This window comes from Salvelinus alpinus, chromosome 9, assembly GCF_045679555.1.
Source record: "Salvelinus alpinus chromosome 9, SLU_Salpinus.1, whole genome shotgun sequence".
Classification (NCBI taxonomy): domain Eukaryota; kingdom Metazoa; phylum Chordata; class Actinopteri; order Salmoniformes; family Salmonidae; genus Salvelinus; species Salvelinus alpinus.
Window position 1 is genome coordinate 44,448,208 of NC_092094.1, and position 23,920 is coordinate 44,472,127.

The 23,920-nt window shown below is 43.1% G+C and overlaps 2 protein-coding genes across 2 annotated transcripts; one reads left to right on the top strand and one right to left on the bottom strand.

The window, feature by feature from the left end:
• The first annotated feature begins 1,498 nt into the window (after positions 1 to 1,498).
• On the top strand, positions 1,499 to 3,468 carry LOC139530173 (MANSC domain-containing protein 4-like). Its single transcript, XM_071326342.1, has 3 exons — positions 1,499 to 1,823; positions 2,116 to 2,250; positions 2,529 to 3,468. The coding sequence occupies exons 1-3, from the start codon at positions 1,604 to 1,606 to the stop codon at positions 3,356 to 3,358; spliced, it is 1,185 nt and encodes a 394-aa protein (XP_071182443.1). The 5' UTR covers positions 1,499 to 1,603; the 3' UTR covers positions 3,359 to 3,468.
• A 903-nt stretch (positions 3,469 to 4,371) lies between these two features.
• LOC139530174 (small ribosomal subunit protein mS35-like) lies at positions 4,372 to 22,468 on the bottom strand. Its single transcript, XM_071326343.1, has 8 exons — positions 22,227 to 22,468; positions 21,957 to 22,009; positions 12,231 to 12,398; positions 11,952 to 12,012; positions 11,725 to 11,864; positions 9,044 to 9,153; positions 8,768 to 8,837; positions 4,372 to 4,968 (listed from the first exon to the last, which is right to left on the bottom strand). Exons 1-8 carry the CDS (start codon positions 22,366 to 22,368, stop codon positions 4,705 to 4,707), a joined length of 1,008 nt encoding a protein of 335 aa, XP_071182444.1. The 5' UTR covers positions 22,369 to 22,468; the 3' UTR covers positions 4,372 to 4,704.
• Positions 22,469 to 23,920: the final 1,452 nt, after the last annotated feature.

Genomic DNA, 23,920 nt, shown 5'->3' on the forward strand with positions numbered 1-23,920 from the left:
AACTAGTTTTCATAGGCAGATAAAGCGTTTTTATCTAAAGCAATAACTTTTGCAGGTGAAAACACAGACTCCTACTCATCACTCCACCTGCTTAATTACGTCTCTTTTGTTTTGAGCCGACTTCGCCGTCGGCCAGAGCAGGGCATCAAGTTTACGCCCGGGAGGCAGCCCAGTTCCAAAACGAAAGTATCACCAGATTCAAATTTATCCCTCCGGGGTAACCCGGGACAGATAAACTACCCCTCATTGTAGCCCTAATGACGGATGTTTCAGGAATGACACAAATCTAAAAACGTACGATTCATATAAATGAACATTCTGTTCTATCCACAACATAATACATGTTGATAAACGTATTAATTGAAGTGTCTTTACCTGTTCTCTCTCTAGATAAAAGCGTATGATATGGTATCTATTTTTTCTGTGAGTAACCAACTACAAGCATATTACCTGAGATAATTTACATTGCAAGGCATCTCCCCGAAATATCTGATATATGTTCAGAGATGTAACCTACAGCAATGTTCAATTTTGTGGTCTGGGCGCCTGTCATACAAACTTCATCATTGCCAATCCACAGATTATACCCCAGTAGCAGTAGCTCATTATGACTGTTATAGCCTGCCCCGCTGGTGTGTAGTCTCTGTCTAGGGCGGAAGCCAGCTTCAGGCTGTGCTGCGCTGGCAGGTCACTATGGGCAGCCTTCCCGGCTCCATGGGTCATTGTTACGTCTGAAACTCTTTCCCTCACTATCAGAGCTGGACTCCAAACCCTGCATAAACACTTCAGTTTGTAAGTATTCTATCTAAACCTGTGAGACAGTACCCTACCTGGGCCAAGATGTGGATAATGACATTTGGGCACCGTGGTTGAAAATAGGTGGGAAACAAGTGGAACAAAAGAGAGTGAGGGAGAAACATATCTTAGTCTCGTAATCTAGTTCTTAAGAATCTAGGCTGCTAGTTACAATTATGGTAATCCTCTCTCATATGTCTGCCCCTGAAAACAGATATTGTGGGAGTGGGCTGTGGCATTCCCTGTCTGTTTGGATTTACCGATGACGTATTGAGGTAGGGTCAGTGTGCACTGATCTACCGGTCTAATGGTACAAATAAATAACGTTTACTGAATTGAGTTGAGTCTAAGAGTCAATAATACAGGCTACACCGCTACGGGCTATAATGTGAATAGCAGCAACCAGATGGGGCCGTTTGGCACACACTTGGCAAGCGTTAGAAACCTATTTGGCAAGTACTGCTACTCTACGTTTTCTTCGCAGCTGCTAATAAAGACAGGGCTACATTACTGCTGGTGATAGGGTACATCAATTAACAGTTTGCAGAGATCAGACATACCGGCCTCGAAAATAGAACCGCGAAAACAATGTGGGCTTGACTCACAGAGATTCCGCGCAAACTCGTCCTCTGGTAGCCTACGTAGTCGTGACACACCTGGCTAGGACACACTTAGCTGGCGCAAGCAGTCCGACATCATTTCTGTCAATCCACCAAGTTCAAGAAACCTCGCAGATGTGTCCGAAAATATTCACGATCCTCTATTCAACTTGAATTTTAACATGATTTGATTACATATTACACGCGCAATGACTGTTCCATGGAGTTTGCTAACGATTCTGAGTTTGGTGTATCACACGGAATCGAGGTGTTCGCCGACTACTTATTATAAAAACTGTTGGATTCGTCAATACCCTGGTATATTCATCGACATTGAGGAATCTCAGAGAAGAGGCGCTCAACTTCTGAAGTATTACCAAGAAGAGACAGCTCTGAAATGCAGCCGAACCTGTTGCCTTACGAGAAATTGTAAGTTTACTGTAATTGTTCATTTTTGTATCAGATTTTTACTATTGATTAGATGCGCAGCGATATCAGTTTAACCCTACTAGAACCCAAATGTAAATGTCGACATTAAAAAAGTATTCTCAAATGTTTAATTCATGACCTATTGGAGGCAATTTTATACAATACTTTTATTTGCAGGTGCCCTGCCAGGTGGACAGGCGTAGCATGTCATGTGTGACTGCGCTATGCAAAAGTCTATTCATCTGTTGCAGGGTGGGTCGATGGATAATTAACATTTTATGTAACTCCTTAGTTTCTTGTAACCTGGCGATATTCCACTATGACACCATCCAAGAGAACGTGAACTGTTTTCATATGCACTGTCCAACATTGGAGAGCTGTATCCTAAGCTACAGAGGCAACGTCATCCTGTACAACATCACCAAAGGTGAGCCTCCATAGGATACAAATGTTTAGATCCAGGAACTAAGTTGTGCTTTAGTGCTGTTTGTTTCTATGAATTCTAAAAGAAGCCAAACACAGATGTTTATTACTGGTTATTAATACACACACACAAAAAGCTTTACCTAGAACATTGCAGGCACTTTATACACTGTTATAGCTTATATTGAGTGATTTGAGATGGTATAGGCTTCAGTGAAATGATTTATCTCCTGCTACTCTGACAGCATTTGACTGGGGTTGGATGTCTTGGGTCTCACACAGGTGTGGATCCAGACCTGTTGGTATTTGGAAAGTACTTCACCTCCAACGTGCGGGTGTTACCCCACCTCTACACCAGAGTCAACGCCTCAGAGCCTCTAGCCTCAGACAAGCGCCAGTTCAACCGGCCACCCGTCCCCCCTGTCCAGCCTCTAACCATAGCACCTACTACCAGGATCCCCACCACCACCACCACCACTGCACCCCAGAGCCCTACTCTGGGCACTACTCATTCCCCCGTCACACCCACCCCCTCCTCTACCATAATGCCCACCCTGGGAACCCAGGCCCCCACCACCACTCCCCCGACCCCCACCATGACTGCCCCTGCCCCCTACACCACCCAGACCATCCCTGCCTATCCATCAACCCACAGAGAATCAACTACCACCCCACATCCCACCACACCTACCCAGCAGCCCAGATCCACAGCCAGGATGGCCACCACCACCAGTCCCACCAGCCCACCGACCTCCCTGGCTCCTGCAGCCAACGTGGATGGCAGTAACAAGCAGGACCTCAACGACACCAAGGGCTACGTGGGCAGGAACCAAACAGCGGCCGCAGGGGGAGAAGGCGACCAGGGTAGCCAGGGCGGGGTGGAGTCCCCCTCACCCGGTGGTTTGGGCCCAGGGTGGCACGTAGCGGCACACACCCTGCTGGTTGCCGCGGTGGCGGTCGTCACGGTGCTGCTGAGCTGCTGCTGTTCCGTGCTGCTAGTGGTGAGCTGGAGGGGTCGGAGGAAGAGGAAGGGGCGGTACAGGACCACCTGGAGGGGGAAAGGGGGGTCCATGCGCCTTATTAAGTATGCCATTGTCAGGGAGAGCTCGTGAGGTAACCATGGGGTTCAAAACAGGGACTAACAAAGCTTTTACAGGGAACTGCGCATTTAAAAGTAAAAGTAGTGCTAGTCCACTAGAGAAGTAATGTTTACATCAGAAACAATCATGAATTTAGCAAAGGGACCTGCCACCGACCTGCGAATGTTGTTTTCCTCCCTCCAAATGAAATCTGTATGTGTGTGTGTGTAGTCTGGAAAAACCACTGAAACTGAAAAGCAAAGATCGGGACCATCACTGGTGTAAATAGTAAAAGAATGCAGCTGTTATTTTTTCCCCATTCTGACATGTTCAGTATCATATTACTTATGTATAGCTATACTTTAGTGGTTTTGAAAAGATGAGCTGCATGGAGCTTATTTTAGATTCCGTAGACCTAGTAGAGAATGAATTGAAGTACATGCCAAAACTGTGAGACCAAAGTTGCTGTGAGGACTGTGGTTAAGACTGATGTAATGGCTTGAGACGTACAGTAACTGCTGATGCGTACGTCCTTTTGGCAGACCTACATGCGGTCGAACGAAATCAAACAGATGTTGATGCCAAACTCCATGGACAGTGCCCAGTGTCTGCTCTGCTTTAAGTGCATTGATGGGGGCTTCCAAGCAAGAAAAGCTGCTGCAACAAGCCAAGTTTTTATCTGAGGCAGTAAGCTGCTAAATGGACTGTGGTGTATGCGAGTGGAGGTGTATCTTAGGCTCAGACCCATCTTGCCACCACTCCTCTCCTTCAGAACATCTTTCCTGCGCATCGGGTTTCACATGACCCAGAATCACATGGACCAGAGCAAGAACTCTTTTGAAGGGTTTGGTGATTTATTTTTTTATAGGCCCATTTCTGAATGTGTCCTCGGGTGCTTCTCTTTGTCCCCCTGGGCCAGAGGGGAGAAGGTGATGGGTTTGAAGCCAGGAAGAGAGGGTAATATAGTAAACATTTGTGTCCACTGTCTAGTGATGTAAAAAGCACGTGTTGAAATAACAGTAAGAACTTAGCCCAAATTTCAGAACCTGAGAAAAATAACGCTTTTTATTTAAAATGCAAGGAATACATTTTTGCTTCAGGCTATCAGTTTAGCATAACTCGTATAGGACAATTGTATTACAGACATACCTTTTATTTATTGTCAATAAATATTTCACAAACGACAGTTACAGGCATCAAATGCTGTGTGTGGTGAAATCAGATGATAGGTTTGTCTCTAGACTTTGAACTGGTCACCCCAAGTGTATAGCAGTTGAGTTCTGGTCTTTGCTTTGTATTGGTGACTACACTGTCCCATGACTGCTCTTGCTCACTCTCCTGTGTGTTTGTGTGTTTCTGCATGTATAGAAGAGGGCATATTAAAGGTTGAGCAGTTTCTTCACAGCGTCTCTGTACTGGTGCATGCTGCTCTCGCTCTCTCCCTCGTTCTTCAGTCTGGTCACAGAGTCCCTGTACTCCTGCACCTCCGGCCTCCCCAGCAGCTCCTCCCTCACCGCCTCTCCCTCCCCTGCAACCTGCATGCGGACCAACGTGGACATGATGTTCTTCTGAGAGGGGCTGTCCTCCCAGCTGTACTCTTCCATGTCTGCCACAGTCTTCTCCGACTCCCATGCCTCCATTTTCTAGAAAGAGTAAGTGGAACAGCACAGCATTGTTAGCTACAATGCATTCAGAAAGTACTCAGACCTTGACTTTTCCCCAAAAAATGTTACGTTACAGCCTTATTCTAAAATTGATTCAAACATTCCCCCCCCCCCTCAATCTACACACGATACCCCATAATGACAAAGCAAAAACAGGTTTACATGTTTTTTTGCAATAAAAATATTAAATCACATTTACATAAGTATTCAGACCCTTCACTCAGTACTTTGTTGAAGCACCTTTGGCAGTGATTACAGCCTCGAGTCTTCTTGGGTATGACGCTACAAGCTTGGCACACCTGTATTTGGGGAGTTTCTCCCATTATTCTCTGCAGATCCTCTCCAGCTCTGTCAGGTTGGATGGGGAGCGTCGCTGCACAGTTATTTTCAGGTCTCTCCAGAGATGTTCGATCGGGTTCAAGTCTGGGCTCTGGCTGGGCCTCTCAAGGACATTGAGACTTGTCCCGAAGCCACTCCTGCGTTGTCTTGGCTGTGTGCTTAGGGTCGTTGTCCTGTGGAAGGTGAACCTTCACCCCAGTCTGAGGTCCTGATGGCTCTGGAGCAGGTTTTCATCAAGGATCTCTCTGTACTTTGCTCCGTTCATATTTCCCCTAGATCCTGACTAGTCTCCCAGTCCCTGCCGCTGAAAAACATCCCCACAACATGATGCTGCCACCACCATGCTTCACCGTAGGGAATGTTGCCAGGTTTCCTCCAGATGTGACGCTTGGCATTCAGGCATTCTTGGTTTCATCAGACCAGAGAATCTTGAATCCAAACTTCTTCCATTTAAGAATGATGGAGGCCACTGTGTTCTTGGGTACCTTCAATGCTGCAGACATTTTTTGGTACCCTTCCCCAGATCTGTGCCTCAACACAATCCTGTCTCAGAGCTCTACGGTGGACTCCAATCAAGTTGTAGAAACATAAAGGATGTTCAATGGAAACAGGATGCACCTGAGCTCAATTTCAAGTCTCATAGCAAAGGGTCTGAATACTTATGTTAATAAGATGTGTTTTTTTTCACTTTGTCATTATGGGGTATTGTGTGTAGATTGATTAAAAAAATAATTTAATCAATTTTAAAATAAGGCTGTAACGTAACAAAATGTAGAAGGGGTCTGAATACTTTCCGAATGCACCATAAATAACCTCAGACAAAGAAATCGTAACCGTGATTCTTCTGTTTATGCCTCAATATATGACAATAACGAGAGGTATGTGACACGTTAACATAAGATGTCCCACAGGGGTCCGTGATGGCCCGTCTTGGGAATGTGGGTTTGGGGACAGAGCCGTGTGTGGAACCCCTTGAGTGCCCTGGTCGCCCCTCAACCCTCTGTGGCGCTGTCCTCTCACAGAGATAGTGTTTCTCCAGACGTGGTGCTGAGTCCCTTTACCACAGCCGGTCTCCCTCCCATCACATTCCCCAGAGGACAATAGGCCCGTTGTGTGGGAGCTTAAAGCAGGGGCTGCCACAGGCTCTCCTGCAGCCCAGGTGTTTGGGGTTAATGGACCTCATTTCGTCTATATGGTCCCCAATATCAAGACTGGCTGGAGGCCAACCCCTCCAGCGGACAGGTGGTGCGGTGGGGATGGCTGGAGAAGAGATTGGTCCTCTCTCCCTTAGCCTGACTGTCAGGATTATTACACCACTACAGAATCGTCACTGGGCAAAATAGGGTCAGCTAAGGTAATGCAGTTCCTTCAAATCACACTGATTCTGTACTGTAGTTTTATTCAGAATCTAGCCATCTGATTGTAAATTAAAATGAAACTACACTGGGTATACAACATTATTTAGATTGACAGACTGACCAGGTGAATCAAGGTGAAAGCTATGATCCCTTATTGATGTCACTTCAAATCAGCGTAGATGAAGGGAAGGAGACAGGTTAAAGAAAATGTTTTACACAATCCATGTCTCAAAGTGAATGTGTGCCATTCAGAGGGTGAATGGGCAAGACAAAATATTTAAGTGCCTTTGAACGGGGTATGATAGTAGGTACCAGGCGCACCTGTTTGTGTCAAGAATTGCAACGCTGCTGGGTTTTTCACGTTTAACAGTTTCCTGTGTGTATCAAGAATGGTCCACCACCCAAAGGACATTCAGCAATCTTGACAACTGGGAAGCATTGGAGTCAACATGGGCCAGCATCCCTGTGGGACGCTTTTAACGCCTAGTAGAGTCCATGCCCCGACGAATTGAGGCTGTTCTGAGGGAGGGGGGGGGGGGGGGACGACACTCAATATTAGGAAGGTGTTCCTAATGTTTGGTATACTCAGTGTATATAGCTAAAATGGTTTACTATTGGTCTGACAGACTCCATATCTCCCACCACAGAGTGTATCCCAGTGAATGAAAAGAGGGAGATGATTGACAGACGGCTATGTGGACAGACCAACAGCCATCTGTTCTTCAAAGTTGCAGAGGAAGAAGACATTTGTGGGTTTTATTACTGGAATGGGGCACAGAGTACTGGAGCGCTCAGATAAGGGATGGACATATTAGATAGTCACTTGGGGATTGGAGCGACTCTAGTGCCCAGCGGGCCAGATGGTAAAGTACGGTACAGTACTGTAGACTTCCTGCTGTGGTGGAGGACTGTGGTCCGTCCCATTAGAGCACTGGCCCGGATCAACAGCCCACAGCAGAATTAGCAACAGGCCCAGAGAGTCAAGAGTCCTTCTCACTGAGTGAAGAGATAGAATCACCTCAGCGGCAACTAACAATTGGCCTCTTTGTGGGCTAGCGTTACTCCCGGTGTATGGGTTCCCCCTCCCAGCGTCCACCAACCTGCGGGCTGCACTGTGCCTTCCATTGTGCGTGTAAAGGGCAGCGGACAGTGTTCCGCTTCCCGGCTCCGACGCCATTTCTTAGAGAGACAAAAAAGCCAAGGCTTTTTACCAGCTAAACCCCGCTGCCTTGGCGAGAGAACTGCCAGAGGCACAACAGGGAGAGTCATTAATTCCCTTGTGGCTCTACTCTCATGTGAAAGCAGCCTGTGCTGGTGACCCTGGCGGTGGATTTCTCAGGTGTGTGGTGTTGGTTGGAGTTGGCGCACTGTGAATAAGTGGCGGGGTCAGGATCTTATTCTGGTGTTGGTTTTCTCCTGTTTAGAGGGGAAATGCCAGTGGGACAATGCTGCTGTATGCCATCCTTTTGCCTATTCACCACTCATAGCTCCCTAACAGGCTTTCTCTTTCACACCAAGGGTAGAGAAAGGTGTCAAGTCCATTGGTGCTAGCTAGATTGGCATGGTCTTAGTAGTTGTAAATGAAAACAGACAAACGGAGGGAGGAGGAACATTGGCCATGGAAAAGCCACACGAGTTTCTCAGCAGAGCACGGGGGTTTGGTGGAGAGGGGCAGTACTTGTGAATAGTGAACTCTTGAAATATTCATGACTTGGTTGAAAGGCAACAAAAAAAGCCTGTTGTGCTCTTTCTACTTAAAAAGCCCTAACGTATACGCAGGCCCTTTACCTCTAGGGACGGCTTACGGTATCAGGCATCCCTTTTCTAGTACATCATGGATTCTCTGGATAGTGATGGACTTGGCTGCCTGACCATCTGTCTACTCATCGTCCACGTATTGGCTGGGTGGTGAGGTTAGGTGGAAGATTATGTCTACTCATTGCTCTTTGGCACTGACCAGGGTCACGTTCAGGAAGGTGCAACGTACTGAACGTAGCAGATAGACATGTCATGAATAGAACCGAGGATCAATTGTACATCGGGACTTTCTGAACGCGGCCCGGGACTAGCAAGACACTTACCCAAGACTCGTGATAGAGGACAGTCAGGAGGTACATGGCATAGTCATAATTCTGCTGTCTCACAGGGCAGCTGGCAGGGAAAAGGTGAGAAAAAAAGTAATAAAACATTGATCAGAAAGTACAGGGCGAGTTGAAGTAAAACCTCCCCATCAAAAGACATCACTGTAAAGCAACGACAGTGAAGGACCAATAACTTACTTACTTAGCCTCTTTTAAACAAAGAGGAACTAGTAGATATTTGTAATAGTACATTGAACAACAGGGAGCGCTGCTTACCTGTCAGTGGTGATGGCGAGTGTGTCCGTGTCCTTGCAGTACCGCTCTCCTACCAGTTTAACCATCTTCTTCCTGGCATGGTCATCCAAGTTCAGACAGGAGAGCTTCAGCTGAGTGGACAGAAACACAATCTGACATCATAATACTGAAGCGTATTTGGTTTGCCTAAGCTGCTTCAAAATGAAACCCTCAATGCTCTTTTAGCACGCAAAAAAACAATAGACGCAACCGTCCATCCCTACTTATGACATCTGAAATAATAAGCACCGTGCCTCACTAAATGTTGAAACTCTGCAGTGGTAAAACACTTCATCACAAAAGATGCTTAAAAAGATTCCAAATAACTGCAGCTGTCACAGCTGTAAGAGGGAATCATTTTTTCTGCAGTATGAATCATACCTGCTTGTTCTTCAGTAAACTGAGTTTAAACACCGGCTTAAAACCTAACACTTTGTACACTTAACATAGGCCAGGCCTGTTGTTACCTCATATCCCAGCAATAATGTCTTGCATTACGCCTGGGAAGAAAACACTTCAATTTGCTCAACTTACCCCAAGGCAAACATTTTGAATATACTAGCCCACACAGCTTTTAAGGATGCACTTTCATGCTAGGTTTAGGACCTCGTATTGAAGCTTTGAAACTTTGGCTAAGATACCTGCCAACAAATGCTTCTTGTAGCCAACAATGAGCTTGCTGCACCTTTCTACTGGGAATTGGTTTCACTCTTCAGCAGCAAACTGTTCTACTTCTTCAATGTTTTAGGTGTGCCCTCCACCATCTGCTGTTTTCAGCTCACGCCGTAGGTTATAGATGTGATTCAGGTCTGGACTCCTCCCTGGCCACTCCATAACAGTGTTTCTTCTTGAACCATTTCTGGGTGTGTGTGGTTGTTGTCCGACTGGAAAACACACAACCTTCAACAGATTCAGTGTTTGGACACTGGGTTGAACATTGCACTCCAAAACACCTTGATAATCCGCTGATTTCACGACGTCTTGCACACAGTACCAGAGGTAGCAAAGCAGTCCCACAGCATTATCGAACCTCCCCCATAATCGATTAGTGATTTTCTTTGAACGCTTCATTTGGTTGTTGGTAAACATAGGAAGACCCCACTGTTGAAAGAGACAAGCACGCCTGATTGAACTTCTCAAAAACCCATCTAAAACAAGCTCAAATCCAGGAGAAAATGTTCTGTGGACCAATGAAACAAAATTAGAGCAATTTGTCAATACATATCAACGCGGTGTCTTTACTGACGACCAAATGAAGGATTTAATAAAAAAGAACACCCTCCCTACAATCAAACATGGGGGAGGTTTGATAAGGCTGTGGGGTTGCTTTGTTGCCTCTGGTACTGGGGGCCTTGGAGGTGTGCAAGGCATCATGTTAAACCCAGTGTCATGTTAAACCCAGTGTCCAGTGAAGGTTGTGGGTTTCCCAGCAGGACCAAAGACCCTAACACACACCAAAATAAGCATCCAGGAATGGTTAAGAAGAGATGCTGGACTGTTCTGGATTGGCCAGCGAAGAGTCCAGATCTGAATCACATCCAAACAACGGCGAGATCTGAAAACAGCAGTTGGTAGAGGACACCCCTCAAATATTGAATTAGAGCAGTTTGCTGCTGAAAAGATGACCAATTTGTCAGGAGAAGGTTGCAGCAAGCTCATTGATGGCTACAAGAAGCGTTTGTCTGCAGTCATCTTGGCCTTAGGCTGTGCAACCAAGTACTAGCTCCGGGGTGCCAATAATTTTGTCCATACCATGTCTTTATTTTCTACATTACAATTGTAAACATAAGTTTACTAAAATAAAATTGGTTCTGCAATGTTGAAAATCCAATAAGTTGCTGTGACCAAAAGTTGTTCTACATTTCTACGTATTTTAGAAGAAATGGGGAATGATTTAATAAAGGTGCAAGGGTGCTAATATACTGCATTTGCCCACAACTGTACAAGCATCATGAAAGCTCGAACACAAATTCATATATATTTTTTAACCTTTATTTAACTTGGCAAGCCACTTAAGAACAAATTCTGATTTACAATGACAGCCTACCAGGGAACTGCGTTGTTCAGGGGCAGAACAAGAGATTTTTACCTTGTCAGCTCAGGGAGTCGATCTAGCAACCTTTCGGTTACTGGCCCAACGCTCTAACCACTAGGCTACCTTGACTTGTTGAAAATCTGTTTTTTTGACCTAACTTCCTTAACTTTTTATATGTGGTTTCTTCCTTCAGACTCCATAGAATTACCTCTTCCTTAATATTTGGTAAAATTATTAATTTAGTGTATGGTTTCCTAGAAATAAGGGTGGCACAACCCTTTGGCTCAACTTACCCCACTCTCCCCTAAGCACTTGTTTTTAGGTTCCACTTTAGTGCGGTTCTCTATTTGTGGCAAGTATGTTATAGCAGCATTTCATAGGCGTAAAAGCATAGATACGAACAATGGAGGTCTTTCTTGAAAGGTCAGCCAGACATGAGCTGAGAGCTGTTTAGGGAATCTCTAGATCCCTTCTATACAAAAGAGGAAAACCCTGCACTTTCTACGCATTTCGTAGAGGGTCAAATACAGGTCAAAGAGTCAAATTGAAATATTAGTATTTTAATCTGTAAACTAAACCCCGAGTCCCAGACCATATAGGCCTACAACACAGGCAGACAGAAACTTACTCTGAGGTGGACTATGCGAGCAGATGGGTTTCTGAGGGAGGTGCCGGCAGACACGTAGTCCTTGCTCTCTACTTTGACAGGGAAGTGCTCATCACATTTAGCACCTGTGTCCAGGCCAGAGGGCCACTCTGTGCAGAACGCTTCAGGGAAAAGAGAAACAGAAATACAATTAAATACTGTTGCTACAGTAACATTAGTGTGACTCAATAAGCAATTTTGTGACTTACGTTTCAGAGCTTCACAGTGTTTCTTTATGGCTAATGGAGTTAAATGCAAAAAGTTTGGAATCTGAAAAGAGAAGAGTTTTGATAAAAACCTGAATTAGCTACAATGCACAGAACAGAAATACTGATGTACAAGTAACGTATGTGGAACCAGTATGACCTGACAGCACAATACAATATATAGCTTTAAAAAAATGGTACAAATTATTTCCCTCCCATTGCCAGATAATACTGACATCAAAAGATCTGACATCATGCCAAGTTGGAGATAAGACCTCTGACCTTGATGAGCTCCAGGTTGCCCTTCTTCTCTGGGGGCACCCCTTTCTTCACTGGGAAGCCCATGCGGACAGGCAGGGGCACAGAGCCCTGTCTGAAGGGGGTAGCGGTTGGGTACACTGTAGGCCAGTCCTGGTCTACAGGCATCCTGTCTGTCCTGGGGTCACCCGCCTGACACACACCATGGAGACATGGAACAGATGGAAAGGAGACCGTATGTGGGTCAACTTCAAAATATATACACATCTTTCTTTCTGTCAATATACAGCTTGGAATAAACTTGATCAAAAATTCCTCATGACTTATTTTTTAATAGTAAAGAATCTGGGCTGAATTCATGGCCCCTCTCCCCCCAGGGACCATAATGTGCTGTAGGAGCCATGTTGTCCTACTTAGAGGGCCTTCAGAAAGTATTCACACCCCTTGACTTTTTGTAGCGCTTCACCCTGGAATTAAAATGGATTCAATTGAGATTTGTGTGTCACTGGCCTTCACACAATACCCCATAACGTCAAAGGGGAATTATGTTTTTCGAAATTGTTACAAATGAATGAAAAACTGTAAAGCTCAAATGTAATTCAACCCCTTATGGAAAGCCTAAAGCCTAAATAAAGTTCAGGAGTAAAAATTTGCTTAACAAGTGACATGCTTGTAATCGTTAAGTCTGCTTTCCACCAGACAACTGGGAATTCACCTTTCAGCAGGACAATAACCTAAAACACAAGGCCAAATCTACACTGGAGTTGCGTACCAAGAAGACAGTGAATGTTCCTGAGTGGCCAAGTTACAGTTTTGACTTAAATCTAATTGAAAATGATCAACAATCGATTTGACACAGCTTGAATAATTGAGGGGGGGGAAATTATCCAGGCGCTTCTACAAAGTATTGACTCAGGGGTGTGAATAGTTATGTAAATTCGATATCTGTATTTCATTTAATACATTTGCAAAAATGTCTAAAAACATGTTTTCACTTTGTAATTATGAGGTATTGTGTGTAGATCAGGCTGTAACACAACAACATGTGGAATAAGTCAAGGGGTATGAATACTTTCTGAAGACACTATTGTGTAGTCCATACAGTTTGTCTGTCTTTGTATATTCCACTTAATTTGTAGACTAGAGGGCACTATTTTTACAGGTAGTCTCATTGAGGTAAAATAGATTTTTCACGAGAGACCTGGTCCAACCAAGACAGCAGTAGGGGGGAACAAAGTTTCAGACATAACTTACAGACATAGAAACACAATGAACAACTGATAGCCGTAGACACCCATAAATTACAATCACATACAGAGACATACAAACACCATAGATAAAATGTATCACGTGTACCACTGCATGAAATCCTAATGACAATCACGTTCCTCAGTAACAGGAGGGTCAAACTTTAAAACTCCAAAGAAACAAGACCCTGGAGTTTCAAACTGGTCTGGAGACAGTTCCAAGACCACGAAGCTGAGTAACAAAAACCGTTTTGCCATGATCCGTTCGGATTGTTGGAAAGTGGGAGTGACACCGTAGCTGACCTAGTCAAAGAAGAACAGAGAAAAAGCAGCAGTTTTCCCAAAACAGTCTTGTAGATCAGAGTATACCAATGTTTAAGCCTACATAGACTTAATGAAGACCAGTCAACAGCACTGTACAGATCATAGTGATGTGCCAGATGCTTTTGGTTAGTAATACACCTAAAAAGGGCCTCAGGGTAGTGCTTGAGGTCTGCTTATAAATAACATCAACGTAGTCCAAGACAGACAAGAACGTACACCATACCGTCTCTTTTGTGGCCTCAAAGAAGAAAAAAAACCTAGGGCGGCGCACAATTGGCCCAGCGTCCTCCGGGTTTGGCCGGGGTAGGCCGTCATTGTAAATAAGAATTTGTTCTTAACTGACTTGCTTAGTTAAATAAAGTTAAAAATAAATATATATATATATATATACAGTGGGGAGAACAAGTATTTGATACACTGCCGATTTTGCAGGTTTTCCTACTTACAAAGCATGTAGAGGTCTGTAATTTTTATCATAGGTACACTTCAACTGTGAGAGACGGAATCTAAAACAAAAATCCAGAAAATCACATTGTATGATTTTTAAATAATTAATTTGCATTTTATTGCATGACATAAGTATTTGATCACCTACCAACCAGTAAGAATTCCGGCTCTTACAGACCTGTTAGTTTTTCTTTAAGAAGCCCTCCTGTTCTCCACTCATTACCTGTATTAACTGCACCTGTTTGAACTCGTTACCTGTATAAAATACACCTGTCCACACACAATCAAACAGATTCCAACCTCTCCACAATGGCCAAGACCAGAGAGCTGTGTAAGGACATCAGGGATAAAATTGTAGACCTGCACAAGGCTGGGATGGGCTACAGGACAATAGGCAAGCAGCTTGGTGAGAAGGAAACAACTGTTGGCGCAATTATTAGAAAATGGAAGAAGTTCAAGATGACGGTCAATCACCCTCGGTCTGGGGCTCCATGCAAGATTTCACCTCGTGGGGCATCAATGATCATGAGGAAGGTGAGGGATCAGCCCAGAACTACACGGCAGGACCTGGTCAATGACCTGAAGAGAGCTGGGACCACAGTCTCAAAGAAAACCATTAGTAACACACTACGCCGTCATGGATTAAAATCCTGCAGCGCACGCAAGGTCCCCCTGCTTAAGCCAGTGCATGTCCAGGCCTGTCTGAAGTTTGCCAATGACCATCTGGATGATCCAGAGGAGGAATGGGAGAAGGTCATGTGGTCTGATGAGACAAAAATAGAGCTTTTTGGTCTAACTCCACTCGCCGTGTTTGGAGGAAGAAGAAGTATGAGTACAACCCCAAGAACACCATCCCAACCGTGAAGCATGGAGGTGGAAACATCATTCTTTGGGGATGCTTTTCTGCAAAGGGGACAGGACGACTGCACCGTATTGAGGGGAGGATGGATGGGGCCATGTATCGCGAGATCTTGGCCAACAACCTCCTTCCCTCAGTAAGAGCATTGAAGATGGGTCGTGGCTGGGTCTTCCAGCATGACAACGACACAAAGCACACAGCCATGGCAACTAAGGAGTGGCTCCGTAAGAAGCATCTCAAGGTCCTGGAGTGGCCTAGCCAGTCTCCAGACCTGAACCCAATTGAAAATCTTTGGAGGGAGCTGAAAGTCCGTATTGCCCAGCGACAGCCCCGAAACCTGAAGGATCTGGAGAAGATCTGTAGGGAGGAGTGGGCCAAAATCCCTGCTGCAGTGTGTGCAAACCTAGTCAAGAACTACAGGAAACGTATGATCTCTGTAATTGCAAACAAAGGTTTCTGTACCAAATATTATGTTCTGCTTTTCTGATGTATCAAATACTTATGTCATGCAATAAAATGCAAATTAATTACTTAAAAATCATACAATGTGATTTTCTGGATTTTTGTTTTAGATTCCGTCTCTCATAGTTGAAGTGTACCTATGATAAAAATTACAGACCTCTACATGCTTTGTAAGTAGGAAAACCTGCAAAATCGGCAGTGTATCAAATACTTGTTCTCCCCACTGTATATATATATATATATATACACTGCATAAAAATGTACATCAGCTGTCTCCCAATGTTGTTGATATAAATAATAAACAGGGGACCTAAACTGGATCCTTGAGGCACACCTGAGCTATGTTGGGTCATGGGTCACTTATGTGGGAAGGTGGTAATTATCAGTTGTGAAGTCGTAAATATCAGTTGGATACATTCACATGCTTTGGCTAGATTGGCTAATGGCCAACAAGCGGAGTCAACCATAAACTAACAGTACAGCTATCATGCCCGGGGGAAAAAAACAAGAGTTCAAAAACCATATTAATAAATTACTTTAATAAATAATGTTTTTTTGTTGCATTTAACTGCCGAAAATGCTGTTATTGAGGTAATTTCCTTAGTAGGTGACGTCAGAGGTTAGCACGTGGGAGTAGTCGGAGCTCAGGGGTGATAGACGAGTTTCCCACTAGTAATTTCCAGCTGGAGGGGCGTTCAAGTGGATTTTTCCCAGTCGTATGTGGTAAATACCACCTTCCCATTTGGTTATGAACGCAGCATAGGCAGTCGAGATTTGGAATTATGGCCTCTCAAGACTAGCACACAAGTGACCAATTCTTACCGTGCTCATCGTTTACATCAGTGTTTCCCCAACTCCGGTCCTCAGTACCCCCAATAGCAGACATTTTCGTTGTAGCCCCGGACAAACACAACTCATTCAACTCATCAAGGGTTTGATGATTAGTTGACAAGTACTCGAGGACTATGTAGGGTTCCCACCCCCAGACATAACACTCTCTATATGTAGGGTTTTCAGCTGTTACAGTCGCCCAAGTGAATTACAATTCCGACGCCGTCTAATAACGTTTAGAAACGTCAATCAACATCACTTTCGAAATGTTTTTCTAAATATATGCTGATATGCCCCTTATCATTCATGTCAGTGAGAAAGTCTCTTTATTTGAACGATTCTGTGTGTCTCCAGTTGATGAACTACACTTCCTCCCCAGTTACGCTCACAGAGGTGTTCGGAGCATGCTAGATAGATAATTAGCACAGGCGGCCGCCTATGTCTTCCATCTGTTCTCCGTAAACAAGCGTTGTAACATGGCGATAGAACCATGTGGGAACACTAACCCTAACACTATAAAAGGTGTGTAGTGGTTTAATGTTTTTATTTTCTTTAAATTTGCTGATATGAAAGATACGTTCCTTATGTTTCCCAAAACAGTACTGCAAGTGATGCCTGTTAACTTTCAGACCGAGCATCAGGGCTCTTATCAAAAGTCTCCTGGTAGAGAAGATCCTATCGTCAATAGGCGCTAAAGTAGTTAGCATTTATGAATTGGGTACTCAAGGACTGGAGTTGAGAAACATTGGTTACACACTAGCGATGCTGGGAATTAACTTGCAAAACAAATATTATAATTCGCCCGAAGCCAGGAGTTCAATCAAATTACATTTAAATGTACTCTGTCGATTGGATGAAGGCTTGGTCCTTATACAGTGTGTAATAATATATATATATTTTTTTTAATCTAATAGAACGTATAATTAAACAGAATTTCCAAACGTGGGTCTGTTGTAGACCCATGCAGCTCCTTGAGCTTACCTCATGTCAAAAATAAAAGTTTCCCACAAGTTCTTGTTTTTATTGTGCAGGTATGGTAGACATGCAGGACTTTGACATGCGGTAAGTGGAGAGGAATTAGGTCTACAACAGACCCACATTTGTAGTCTTTAAATTGTTGTCATTTCTCAATTTCCCCCCTGCATAAGGACCAACCCTATGGACAATCAGCAGAGTAAGAAATAAAATAAAATTTCTAAACTTCCGGCAGACTTTTCCGGGTGATTTTTGCAAGCCAATTCCTACCAATGCTAGTTTGTAAATACTAGCGTTGCTAAAAGCAGCTACTTCAAACTATGATATGTGCCTACGGTAATTAGCTAGCTAGCTAACTACATCTGCCAGTATGGAATGTTTTTATCTTTACAGCTAATAATGGGCAAAAGACCCAACCAAAAATCTACTTTTGGAAAGCGGTTTGTTAGGGACGTGTTTATGAACATTCGCAATCCCACCCGACTGTGCTAGGGTGGGTATCAAACTTTTGATTCGGTTAACCACTACAAACTTGAGGTCTTCATGGTGTAAAAAGTTGTACTCGTTCCAAACTAGATCCGTGGCTTTCCCACCTGACCCGATATGCTTAAATTTGACTGGATAAATAAACAGAGACCCGTTTGGAATGAACCCGAGGAAAGTCAGACCCGTTACGAAAAGTACGATGGAAAACAGACCCGTGCTGGTTCGGATCAGAGAGACCTGTTCAGATCCGAGAGTAGAAGCGAGAGAAAGAAACCTCCAACTGGGCACTACCAGCGCCATCAATAAACAAGCGATATGGGCCAAATGATCCACAGTTACGTGTCCTTAAACTTCAAAACATAAATGAAACCTTCAAAAGTTTTGAACAGGCTTATTTTGCAGCTATAACCAACAAAGGTGATTGCCTACCGTAAGCCTACCCAACAAATGAGAGCAATAGGCAAATATTTCCTTCACAACAGGCCTACTTTTAAACTTAAACTAAATACGGAGCACAAAATAAAATCAGAACTTAATTTAGCCAACGAAAATGTCTTAAAATGAAACGAAACACTTTCTGCATAGGCAACGTAACTCTTTAGAACCCAGAGGCCATCAACGGCTTTTCGTTAAATTACAGTGTGGCTGTTTTCATCAACCTGAAACAGAGTATTCTGTCATTTAACTTTTCCGCGGTTTTTTCACTTCATTACTCCAAATGGCGGCACCGAAGCAGACAACTTTTCAGTGTGTAAGAGGCTGTGTCTATGTTGGATGGTCATATGGATTCGGACACGTCCTTGCACTTTGAAAAGTGATGTCGAGGTGAGTGAAATAAGTAAAGAGAAGATATATGGTGTTGTTGATGCTGTGAAACTTGAGGAGTAGCTCTCAGATTAGCAAGTCCTGTCCACTTGGTGCAGAATGGTTTCCATGTGTTTGATGCCATTCGCGCTGTTCCAACCATTATGAGCCGCCCTCCCCTCTGCAGCCTCCACTGGTGGTGTCATATTAAAAGAACAGATTAACTTGTAATTTGTTCTGTTTGAAATGTGAGAAAATTAGCTTTATCTTAAATTCTTAGTAATCTACAGCATCATTCTAGAATTCTATTGGAGTCTAAAGGGTTAAAGAACTGGTTCAGATTATTAAATATACCTACAATAATAATAAACTATTGGTAATTTTTTAAATTTTTTATTCAATGTAGAAAATTGCATCAAACCTGAATAGTGAGTTGAACACTGTCCATTTGGCCGAGCCAATGTTCTTTTCATCTTTGTCCACTACAATATTAAAACTTATCCCAGAGGACATTCTCCTTGTCGGCTTCTTTTCACTACTCTTTCTCCTCTAACTTTCGTTTTACTTCAATGAAAAATAACTACATCTTCTCAATCAACAGTAGCCTAGGCCAAGGCTCCTTCTACTTGCTCTCCTCAACAGCAGGCGCACGTGAGGTGAGCAGCCGGAACCAGTTTCAGCTGGACATAAGCTATACATTTTATTGAGTTGCAATTGATCCAGGTGGATTTTTTGTATGCCTGCTGCTCAGAGGGAGAGGGTGCTGCGTGTTTCGAGACTCAGGACGAAAGCGGTAGTCTGCCTTGCTCTCCGGAGCAGAGCGCCGCTGAAAGGAGTGATAACTGGGGTGGGATTGAGTGTTAAGGTGGATCAACTGAAGTTGGGAATCCCGTGTGTCTATGATGCACACTGTTTGATGTGACTGAACGAGACTGGTGCTGAACGAAAGACTGAGGAGACCCTGTCTGTTCTTGAGTTTTGATGCATAGTATTTGCCGGATAAAGTCATGCTAGGTTATAAAAGTGATCCTGCGAGAGCTTTTGTTCTGAACCCACTACAGTGTTTTAGGTGCCAAATGTATGGTCATGTCGCAGCAGTATGTAGGAGGGAGATTCCAGATGTGAGAAGTGTGTACGAGGGCATGGGACAAAAGAGTGTGTAGCTTTGAGGGAAAAGTGTTTAAAATTGTGGTGTGGCCATGTTGCTAGGAAATCCCAGAAGTGGTAGTAGCAGCAGCAGAGAAGTTTTTGGGTATCAGAGATTTTCTGAAACCTGAATGTTTTACTTCATATGACGAGGCATGCCTTACCTTGCTTGAAAATCCAACCATAGAAACATGGAGGCAATTATTTTATAAAGACTTCATAGGAGGCGCTTGAGTTAAGTTTGGGGAAGCATACAATTTATCCTACCAGTTATACGATCTGCGTGCCAGTTCAGATTTTCGTATGCACGTTTCCGTGGAGCAGTTTAATTCCAATAGTAATGTTTTAATTTATCAAAATCACTGTCACGTGTTTAGTCATAAAAATCGGAATTAAAATTATAAAAATATTGAAGTAAAAAATTTAACTAATACGATAGCGCCACCCTCTGCCATATGGACACATTGATACACTGCTCAGTGGCTGCTAAATTGCCTGAATGAGCGCATGGAACTCAGACAGCCAATAACTTCCACCGTCAACCAAGTAAAAATACATAAAGCAAACAAATAAAAACAGAGGAAAATATACTTATGACAATTCTGGTTATTTTAAACACATTCATGTCTTGACATGAGCTATGGCTAGTAAAGTGCAACATTGTATCAAATCAATCAACTGGATCTAGCCCAAAGTTGTCTCTAGCGAACTTACAACATTATATCAACTAGTCTATTCCGGGCCCTCAGTTTACTGCTCCAGTGAGCTTGGGACAGACAGCTGTTTTAGCCCAAGGGAAAGTTATTTTAAGACGATTCCACTGGAAATATGGGATCATCAGATTTTTATATTTTGCTCTTTCACAGAAGCTTGGTGATTATCGAGGGGCAGAATGTTGGAAAGATTTTTCAAATAGGCCTACTGTAAGGAACTATTAGGCTATCATTTGCAATGGAGGTAAAAATAAATGTTTAAAAAGCCTTAGATGACTTACTGTGTGAGGTGAAGAAACAATGACTGAGAAGCTGAGCTTATTAGTGGTGAGTTAAGAAAATCAGAAGTCAAACATTGCCAAATGGAAACGTTCTTACATTTATGCGCAGCAGGCCAGGTAGGCTACTTCTATGCATACTCAGGGGCGTGCGTGCTCCCTCAACATTAATAAGACAGAGAAACCAGACCCATGATCATTGCTTATATGGAGCCCTCCAAACAAGACAATGAAAAACAAGTCAAATGCTGGTTATGAAATAAACCAAAACTTGTTCTCACAAATGTAGCAGGTTGTGAACTCTGCAAACAACGTTTCCACTCAGAGAATGAGAAATAACTGTAGGCCTAATTAGTAATACAACGCATTAACAAATGAATGTAACCAAATTATGGGGATTAACGGTACACTTACTATTGGTGACAGATGTAATGGGGAATTGATCAAAATAAACAAAGGGCAAACAATTTCACTGACAGCCGCAACTCAATAATCAGCTAGGCCTTTTGCCGCGCTAGCTGCCTATGAAAGACCCTCGTATGCCATTTCTCTCCTGTTCTATTGGTTTTCATATCAACTTTCTGTCATTGTCCAGAAGCCAAAAGGCGCAATCCTAGTCATATTAGCAACCCATCCCAGTTGTTGCATCTTTAGATTCACCCTCTTTCTAAGTTTCTGAGATTTTCATCTGTCATATACCGCTTGCATCAGGTGAGGTGTTTGGAATTGCATTTTGGCGAATGTTTGAAAATGACATTTTATTGGAGTATGTTAAGATGAATTGCCATAATCGAAATGTGATTTCTGACATTCTGAACACGATGGATGGACGCCCTAATGCATATGGGTCCGGTTTATTCCTCAAATGGCCGGTAAATTAAAATATTGCTGATCACATTGTCTGGCGCCACATTTTCCTAATGAAACCTTGATATACAGGGTTAGAAGGCATGCAATTCTCACACCATTTCCCTTTTTTGTGTGACAAATGTGCAATTCTCATCACACAAACACTACATTAACAGAGGACATGTCCAATCGGGTCTTACTCCAGACCCCTGGAGATTGTATCAGAACCGACCCAGATCCAAGACAAGAGTAAGAATTTTGGACCCGGAACCGGTCGGGTCTGTTGGACGCGTCCAGACATCTACTAAAAACATTCCTTGTTCACTCACCTCTCTCCTTGATCTTCGGTTGAAAGGTCCTCTGTTCCCTCTGTCAGGAAAGCCTGAAAAATATATCGATTGTGTCAGAAAACCACGATACAACCCAATTAATTATGCTAGCAGCTAGCTATGCGTTCTCCAACTTTCTATATGAAAGTTCGTATATGAAACTTTGACATCATTGCGACCATGATTCATATAGTCATTTGGACCAGGCTAGCAAGCTACCTAGCAAATTAGCTCCTCGTTGTGACGGCATGGTATTGCATGGAAACTCACCTTTATTTTGACTAGAATTATTGGTAGACAAGGCCGTTGCATATGTTGCCCTGTTTAATGGGTTACGCACATTAACTCCATAAATATGACAATGTATTCGTCCTAAGGACAAAATTGATTTCTTCAATGTATGTGCAGCCATGTTTGAGGAGACAATGTCAACCTATGGCGAGTCGAGAGGGACAGTAGTTCAGTGCTTGCGAAATAGAACATGAATACAACATTGGGTATCAGTGCCCCCCTTTGGTATAGATAATGAACTGCAATATGGGAAAGGTGAATACATTAGCGGTAGCCAATTACAAATGTTTTATTACGTATTTTCGTAAAATGTAGGTCTATTTTAGACTTTCTAAACTTCTTCTTCTGTTAGACTACATTATAGGAGCTCAACAATATTTTAATGGTGTTTATGCTTGGGATTACCTAATTACTCTGCATGATCAATATCTAAAAAAGTACGGTTTCTGATTGGTTCATTCTTGATAGACCAAAACATTTATTTGAGCGGCTGATGGATAACGCTGTGCGCAAGATGATAGGCTCTGTCCACACGTGTCCTTCAGCACCCCTGCCATCCTGAGCGCACCGCCAGCTGTTGCTTTAACACATAGTAACACAACACTACCCTGTTCCTGACAGACACACATCAGAGACAAGCTGTTAGGGAAACAGAAACAACGACCTGAGTCTCTGTATTCTAATATTTCATTTTCCATGGTGTCCACTGTCATTTACGCACAAACAAAGTTTTGCCGTTGGGTACCACTTTGAAGAGAAAGGTAGGTTCATTTTTTATTTAACATGAAAGGTATTTTGGCTACTAAGCTGTCTGAAATTATTTATTTTTGATAATTAAAATGTATATTGGATTTTTATGCCTATTAGGACTTTTGTAATAACTCTAGCTGAAATGGAAACATCTTAATATAATATTCTATAGCAGATATTTCTATTTTGTATTTTGTGTTATGTCTGGCAGAGACCTTTTTCTAAAGCTCACCTGAAGCATCTGATCTGTGCACATCTGTTGGTTTGAAGGCTCAAAATACAACTACTGTAGCCTGAACACAAGCACACATGACAGCTGTGACAAGTGTCACAGTTATAGGCCTGTTGTCTTTCTTTTAAACGTTTTGTTTGTGTTAAATACTGTATGCATAAAACCATGTGCTCTAATCATCATTTCAACATCCTCCAGTCTTCACACAAACATGGTTTGCCCAAACTATGTTTAGACCTAAACATTTGAATATGAAAACTAAAAAGATGTAGTGTAAGGTTAAGAGGATGATGTTCCTATGTGGAATGAGTGATGGATTTGCCTGTCCATTTTTCCATGTATCCCTTTGTAACAGAAGGAAACATAGGAGACCTATGCCTGACAGAGTTATTGTGTGTTTGATGGTTGTCCAGCGTAGCTTAAACAACAGAGAAACTCAATCTATGAACTGGGGACAGCAGCAGTGTTTCTGAAACCAGACTGTCTTCACATTCTCTACTGAAGAGGACACACATAGAGGGTTGCTAGCTCCTGTTACGTTCCAGCCTCCCACCACAAAGGCTTGTTTCCAAGGGCTTAAGTGACCATGATCCGTTCGTCTCTTTTCAGACCCAGTTCAGTTTCCAGAAAATACTGTATATTGATCCCTACTAATTAGTGCACTTGTCTTTTCTGGTGGATGATGCTAGAG